This window comes from Oculina patagonica, chromosome 9, assembly GCF_052425735.1.
Source record: "Oculina patagonica isolate OP01 chromosome 9, crgOcupat, whole genome shotgun sequence".
NCBI classification, from domain to species: domain Eukaryota; kingdom Metazoa; phylum Cnidaria; class Anthozoa; order Scleractinia; family Oculinidae; genus Oculina; species Oculina patagonica.
Window position 1 is genome coordinate 23,826,565 of NC_135766.1, and position 7,542 is coordinate 23,834,106.

At 41.1% G+C, this 7,542-nt stretch overlaps 1 protein-coding gene across 1 annotated transcript; it reads right to left on the reverse strand.

Moving 5' to 3' along the window:
• LOC144665600 (dihydrolipoyllysine-residue acetyltransferase component of pyruvate dehydrogenase complex, mitochondrial-like) lies at positions 1 to 6,991 on the reverse strand. Its single transcript, XM_078526855.1, has 5 exons — positions 6,840 to 6,991; positions 6,285 to 6,366; positions 5,370 to 5,525; positions 2,209 to 2,273; positions 1 to 915 (listed from the first exon to the last, which is right to left on the reverse strand). The coding sequence occupies exons 1-5, from the start codon at positions 6,857 to 6,859 to the stop codon at positions 786 to 788; spliced, it is 453 nt and encodes a 150-aa protein (XP_078382981.1). The 5' UTR covers positions 6,860 to 6,991; the 3' UTR covers positions 1 to 785.
• Between the last annotated feature and the right edge of the window lie 551 nt (positions 6,992 to 7,542).

Consider the following 7,542-nt stretch of genomic DNA (forward strand, 5'->3'; position numbering starts at 1 on the left):
CAACTCTTTAAAATTTTAATCTCTTTGAAATGTCCAACAAGCCACATCTCCTTTCAAACCACTACTACAAGTACCTAGAATTAGCTAAAACAATTTCTGAGGAAATACGTTTGGTATTCATAGGCTGATTGAATAAAAAGAAGGACCTGTATGTAATTACCATTAAAAAATCCCCCCACATTAGACTCCATTGCAGTACGATTGAAAGCGGTCGAACTTCGTTTGTCCACTAACTTTCTCGAAAACAGGTTTGTGGTGAAATTATTAAGTGATTGATGTAACATTTAATCAAATCGATATATTTATAACGGGTCACAAAAAATATCACGAGAATCTTAATATTTATAGCCACAAATCTGTTATAATTACTAAGAACTAAATCCCGGTGGAAAGCTCTAGAAAACATGTTACTGCCGGAAAGCGCGGGAAACACTTCACGTGGACCAGTTGGTTTTGATTTGTGAACTAGTGAACTTGATTGGCTGAAAAAAACCGGCTTCGTTCTGATTGGTTAGAGCTCAAGTTGCACGATTTCTTTAAACCAATCATCGAACTCTACCAGTGAAGTGACCACAACAGGCACGTGATGAACAAAATTCATCGCAAACCGCTTCATTACCGACAAAACGTTCTTTAATTTTCTACAAATATTCAGTCCTCTCTTAAAAATATGCACATTTCATTGTGTTTCGTAAATTCTTCAGACCTGGTTACCAACATGCGACGTAGTACATGTAATATAATTCTGACGTAGTAGTTCTGTGATTTTTAACTGGATTTTCTCATCACAATAACATTGTTAAAGGCTTCTCTAAGTAGTTTTTGAACACAGCCAGCCACTGTGCTCCAACGGCTCCGTCAACAACACGGTGATCACAACTCAATGTAACGGACATCACTGTTCCAGTAGTGTACCTGTTTGAAGAGTAAAAAAGTGAAACCATTAGTACAGAGGGGTTGAAGGGTGGTAAGGGGCCCTGGTGGAGTGCACTGGGGCCACCAGGTGTACTTCGCAAATGCCAGGAAATGCCCACCGTGTCATAGGCTCTGCCACCAAGTCGGCTGTCGCATGTCCTCGTCATAACCCTGGTAATGCAGTTGTACTGCAGCTGAGCGACAACGGCAAAAGGCGGGTATCTGGCGCCTTTCAAATAACGGGATATTGTGGCTAAGGGAAGGACACCCTGACAGAAAACCCTGGTCCTCCAGGTTGGGGGTTGGGCATGGGGCCAATCCCCCCATCCCGTAAAAATTATTGATTACGGAAACCGGAAAAAACCCCCGGCCCTATGCCCACTTAGGACTTTGGCCATAAGTCAAAGTAAGTCATTAGTACAGAACTTTAGGTAAACGTGATAAAATGGCCATATAAGGACGATTTTCAATTAAAATTCTATTGTGCAAACATGCTTAACAATTTGCTTCAGCCGAAAAAGACTTTTGGATTCTGCGTTTTCTGACTAAGCTAAAGAAAAATAGAAACTAAGTGAGAAACGATCTTCGCAGTGAATTTTCCAATTTAAGTAATTGGAAATTAAAAAAGCCTTAAAACAATTCAGGTTTTTAATGGGATTTGGACCCGTGTCCTTCGTGATATGCAATACCAACGGAACTATAAAGCCAGACATTGGGAGCAAGGTCAATTGTGAAATCTTATTTTCCTGTTAGAGGAGTGAAATGATGTGAAGTATATGAAATGATCCATAAGTGAAATGCGGATATAGATGTAAGCGAGAAACGATATGCAAAGATCATTTCTCAGGCTCACTTCATCATATCCGCAGTTCACATATGGACCATTTAATATACTTCACATCAAAAATAGGAAGCTTACTTTTGCTTCATGTGTTGGGCGAATTTTTGTAAGTTCTATCAGTCTAGAGTTCGGTTTTTGTAATAAGTTACAAAAACATTCGCGCAAAAAAAGGGGTTACAAAAGTTCGCGTAACACACTAAGCAAAAGCAAGCTTCCTATTTTTTTTTACCAATCAAGGGCAAAGAAACCGTTCGCAACTACGGTGTACGCGCGCACTGGACATAACACATGTTGCTTCAAGTTTTGATTGGTTATTTGCGAATACACAATGATTACGCTAGTTCTTTTTTAAAGAGACATTCTATCATTCAAATAAAAATTACCTCTTACTAATTGTTAATTATCAGTATTTATGGTTTTCACATTATATAATTATAAAAAATTCAATTTACCCCTTTTCGCTATTTTCATCCACCAGCACTTGTTTCTCTGCTTTTCCAACAGCTAAAATGCAGGCCTACAGAAAATAATTACTACACCTAAGTTATGTGAAATTTAAATAAACTAAGCAAGAGTATTTCATCTTATATAAAGTTACATAAATGTATAATTGTATGCCGAGTTTACTTAAAATATTGTCAGGGTTCACGATGTAAACTAATGGGTATTGCCCATAAAAACATATTAATTTTTTTAAATGAAAAAAATGTAAATACTACGCTGTAGTCAAAAAAACTATTCCCGACGTTTCGGCAATGCTGCCTTCTTCAGGGGGACAAAACTATTTAGCCGTTAAAAAGTTTGTTGTATCACACGCGCATTTAAATAAATGCTCGCGCACGTTTCCGCGCGCGCGAGAGCGCACGATAATACAAAGAAGTCAATTCACGTAAAGCTAAAATCTTGATTAAGTCCACTCGGAGCCAGAGTTCCGTGTTGGAAGATGTATCTCATCTCCTGTTTCTTGCGGTACTGTTGGTTTGTCAGGCCTGCTTTCAGGACAGCGACCTTCATATCCTGCAGGGAGTGATCCGGCTGGTTAAAGTGTGCTGGTACAGGAAGGTCATTCCTGCCGTTGATCACATCCCTGCGGTGTTCCCTGAAACGGTCTGCCATCCTGCGCCCGGTCTCCCCAATGTAGACGGTCGATGGACATCTCTCGCATGATACACAGTATACTACGTTCTCCGTTGTACAGGTGAAGTGACCTGTGATGTTAACATGCCCCTTGGGTGTTGAAATTGTGTTAGATGAGTTAACATGGGGGCATGTGCGGCAAATGGTCCTGTTGCAGGGAAATGTACCCGTTGGATGGTTTGGTGGGTCCTGCGGTAGACTGCTTCTGACTAACAAGTCCTTCAGATTCTTGGCACGTCTGAAAGCCATCAATGGTGGTTTTCTGAAGATATTGTTGGTCGTGCTATCATCGTGAAGGATCTTGAAGTTTCCTGAAATGATTTTGCAGGCGTCCTGGTTCATGGGGTGGAAGGTGGTGACTAATGGTACTCTGTCATTGGCGGTGTTGTTTCCAGAGTTATTCTCCAGAAGCTCAGCCCTCGATTTAATTGATGCTCGTTCTCTCCCTCTCCTTATCAGGTCATTCGGGTAACCACGTGCTTCAAAAAAGGTCTCCATTTTATTAGCCTCGCTCTCAAAGTCATCGTTTTCACTGCAGATCTTGCGCAGTCTGAGAAACTGACTGTAAGGAATGGATGACTTGCAGCTAGATGGGTGAGATGAGCCAAAGTTGAGGTAAGAGTGGCTATCCGTGTCATTGTAGTATATAGAAGTGGAGATGTGATTATCTCGAGGCTTCAAGAAGATGTCCAGGAAGGAAGCTTGTCAGTGGAAATAGACCAAGTATACTCAAGATTTGGGTGGAACGAAGAAGCAAATCCAGAAACTGGCGGAGGTCTTCTTCACTACATGACCATCCTGGATTCCTTCCGTTTCAGTGACGATGCCACACAACGCTTGGTGTTTACTATGGACATTAAGTCGCTGTATACAGTCATACCAAACGGTGAAGGTCTCCGCGCACTAAATACTATCTTGACAAGAGAGAGGTACTTGAACCACCTACAGACACTCTCCTTCGTATGGCAGAACTAGTGTTGACACTGAACACTTTTGAATTTAACGGCGAATTTTACAAACAAACAGGCGGAGTGGCTATGGGTAGTCGACTAGGGCCGAACTATGCGTGTCTTTTTGTTGGCTACGTTGAAGAACGTATGCTATTGAGTTATGCAGGTACAAAGCCAGACCTATACAAACGGTACATGGATGATGTGGCCGGTGCTGCTTCATGTAGTGAAGAAGACCTCCGCCAGTTTCTGGAATTTGCTTCTTCGTTCCACCCAAATCTTGAGTATACTTGTCTATTTCCACTGACAAGCTTCCGTTCCTGGACATCTTCTTGAAGCCTCGAGATAATCACATCTCCACTTCTATATACTACAATGACACGGATAGCCACTCTTACCTCAACTTTGGCTCATCTCACCCATCTAGCTGCAAGTCATCCATTCCATACAGTCAGTTTCTCAGACTGCGCAAGATCTGCAGTGAAAACGATGACTTTGAGAGCGAGGCTAATAAAATGGAGACCTTTTTTGAAGCACGTGGTTACCCGAATGACCTGATAAGGAGAGGGAGAGAACGAGCACAATTAAATCGAGGGCTAAGCTTCTGGAGAATAACTCTGGAAACAACACCGCCAATGACAGAGTACCATTAGTCACCACCTTCCACCCCATGAACCAGGACGCCTGCAAAATCATTTCAGGAAACTTCAAGATCCTTCACGATGATAGCACGACCAACAATATCTTCAGAAAACCACCATTGATGGCTTTCAGACGTGCCAAGAATCTGAAGGACTTGTTAGTCAGAAGCAGTCTACCGCAGGACCCACCAAACCATCCAACGGGTACATTTCCCTGCAACAGGACCGTTTGCCGCACATGCCCCCATGTTAACTCATCTAACACAATTTCAACACCCAAGGGGCATGTTAACATCACAGGTCACTTCACCTGTACAACGGAGAACGTAGTATACTGTGTATCATGCGAGAGATGTCCATCGACCGTCTACATTGGGGAGACCGGGCGCAGGATGGCAGACCGTTTCAGGGAACACCGCAGGGATGTGATCAACGGCAGGAATGACCTTCCTGTACCAGCACACTTTAACCAGCCGGATCACTCCCTGCAGGATATGAAGGTCGCTGTCCTGAAAGCAGGCCTGACAAACCAACAGTACCGCAAGAAACAGGAGATGAGATACATCTTCCAACACAGAACTCTGGCTCCGAGTGGACTTAATCAAGATTTTAGCTTTACGTGAATTGACTTCTTTGTATTATCGTGCGCTCTCGCGCGCGCGAAACGTGCGCGAGCATTTATTTAAATGCGCGTGTGATACAACAAACTTTTTAACGGCTAAATAGTTTTGTCCCCCTGAAGAAGGCAGCATTGCCGAAACGTCGGGAATAGTTTTTTTGACTACAGCGTAGTATTTACATTTTTTTTCATTTATACATTCAGCACCTACGCTGCGCAGGGTTTCAAATTTTTATCACTAATATTAATTTTTTTACATGACTTACTTGCGGTGGGTTTATAATGGCAGAGAAATTCTTGACGCCATACATTCCAAGATTCGATACAGTAATTGTTCCCCCCTGGAACTCGTGTGGTTGAAGTTTGTTATTTCTTGCCTTCTCAGCCAAAGCAGTTATGTCAGCACTGATGTCTTGCAATCCCTGTAGAGGAAGGCTAAATTAATTAATTTTTAAATCTCAATGCACATTATGGGCCTATGATGGCAGATAATTATGAAATACTACCCGACAGTTAACAAATTTTGTATTACCTTATTCGTACAGTATTCCGAATTTTTGCGAAATTAAGTACGCGCAAAAACTTGTTAGAATAAGGTATTATTGAAAGATAATAATTATTAAGTTCTTCATTGCCCAGTTTGATTAGAATGGTAAAGGGTAAAGTTTGCATTTGAGGCTAGTGTCCAATCAGGCGGAAGCTTATCCTGGTTTCTGTTGCATTAAGCAACTAGTAGTAAATTTTATTCCCCTGTGGATGGAATGCTAGTCCATTGCAGGAATACCCCCCAGCATTAGATTCGCCGGTACCCATTTATACTGTGGAGAGAGGCCCTGTGAGAGTAAAATGCCTTGCCAAATAACACAACACAGTGACCCAACCAGTCAGAGTCCAGAGTGGACGATTAAGCCCCGCATCTCCCACAAGCATTTTAGTAGTTGTAGCGGAGCCAAATAGCTGCATGGTACTTAGGCTCAATTACCAGCTGCTGTTTGTGAAATGAGCTCCTGCTCCTCCTCCTCTCCTTCTCTTCTCAGTGAGAAACAAATACCAGACTTGCGAAAGCAGTGGAAATCGAGCCTGCATCATGCAAAATGTTATGGTTTTCTTTGTTTGCTTCCCACAGATGGTGAATATACTTCAATTTTAGTGACCATGCTTGAAAATTTTCACTTCTTTACCTTTTTATCTGCATTGAAGACAATTGGTGTAATAAGTCCAGATTCTGCACTAACAGCCACACTAACGTCAACATTGTGATGTCTGAGGAAGATAAATACAGAAGAATAAAACTTACTGGTGGATAGAGCAGTTTTCAGTTGAGTGTCGTAAAACCCAAACAAAAGTAATTACTCTGGCCAATCACAAAGAACACAGACAATCCAGTTAACCAATCAGAACTTGAAGCAAATACATGTAGCTGACACAAAGCGTGGGAAAACGTGTGCGAGCGAGTCACAATTGGTTTTGGTTTTAGTTCTGATTGGTCGAGAAAGTGGCGCGAGATTTTTAAACCAATCACTGAGCGTAGTAATACAAAACCAAAGCAAACGGGAATTACTTTCGACACTCAAGTTAAAAACGATCTTAACTAACATTATTTTTGATGACAGAAAAGTCAGAGATAATTCATATTGACAAACATTACAGGAAACCTATCACTCAAACCCGTCATAAACTTAAGATACAGGATTCTAAATAATTTAAAAAGAAAGGTGTCTACACGTTAAGCTTACTGTCTAATAAAATCTGCCATCCAGGAAGAGTTTGCCTCAGGGACCTTTTTACAAGCCAGAGCACAAGCTTTGAGTACAAAGTCATTAACTGAGAGTTTGTACGCTCCATTAGCATCAGTATTTAACTGCTTTCTTACACTGAAAAACAAAAAATACAACACAGTTGTGGCAAAAAAAACACAAATTTACTTCATACAAATTTGTACGATTTAGACACCTTGTTTATATGGGAATCAGAGTGAGACATTTCCACATGCCCTGCTGTCTGAAATAGTTACTACTAATAACAGCTGTATTGTACTAAAGACTACATTTAAACAACATTTTTTGCTAACTCTGCAATTTTATGGCTAAGAGTTTTCCTATTCAAGTGCAATTTCAAGTTCTATTCAAGTGCAATTTCAAGTGTACATGTAAAACCGTAAAATTCCGCTTATAAGGCCTGGGCTTATACAACTTCATAAGGGGTTTTGGGTGGGCTTATAAACGGAGGGGCTTATAACCAGGAGGGCTTATGAGTGGAATTAAGAAAATGTTTTGAAACAAGCCATGGTAGTGTTGATTGAAATATGTTTTTTAAGTTAAAATGTCATAATAAAGCAACAGTTTGGCCCTGTTCAGTACTGTCATCCAGTACATTAGGCTTACATTCATGTATATCCGGGGAAGGGGGTGGAGGGCGAGGGCTTATAAAGATGTATTT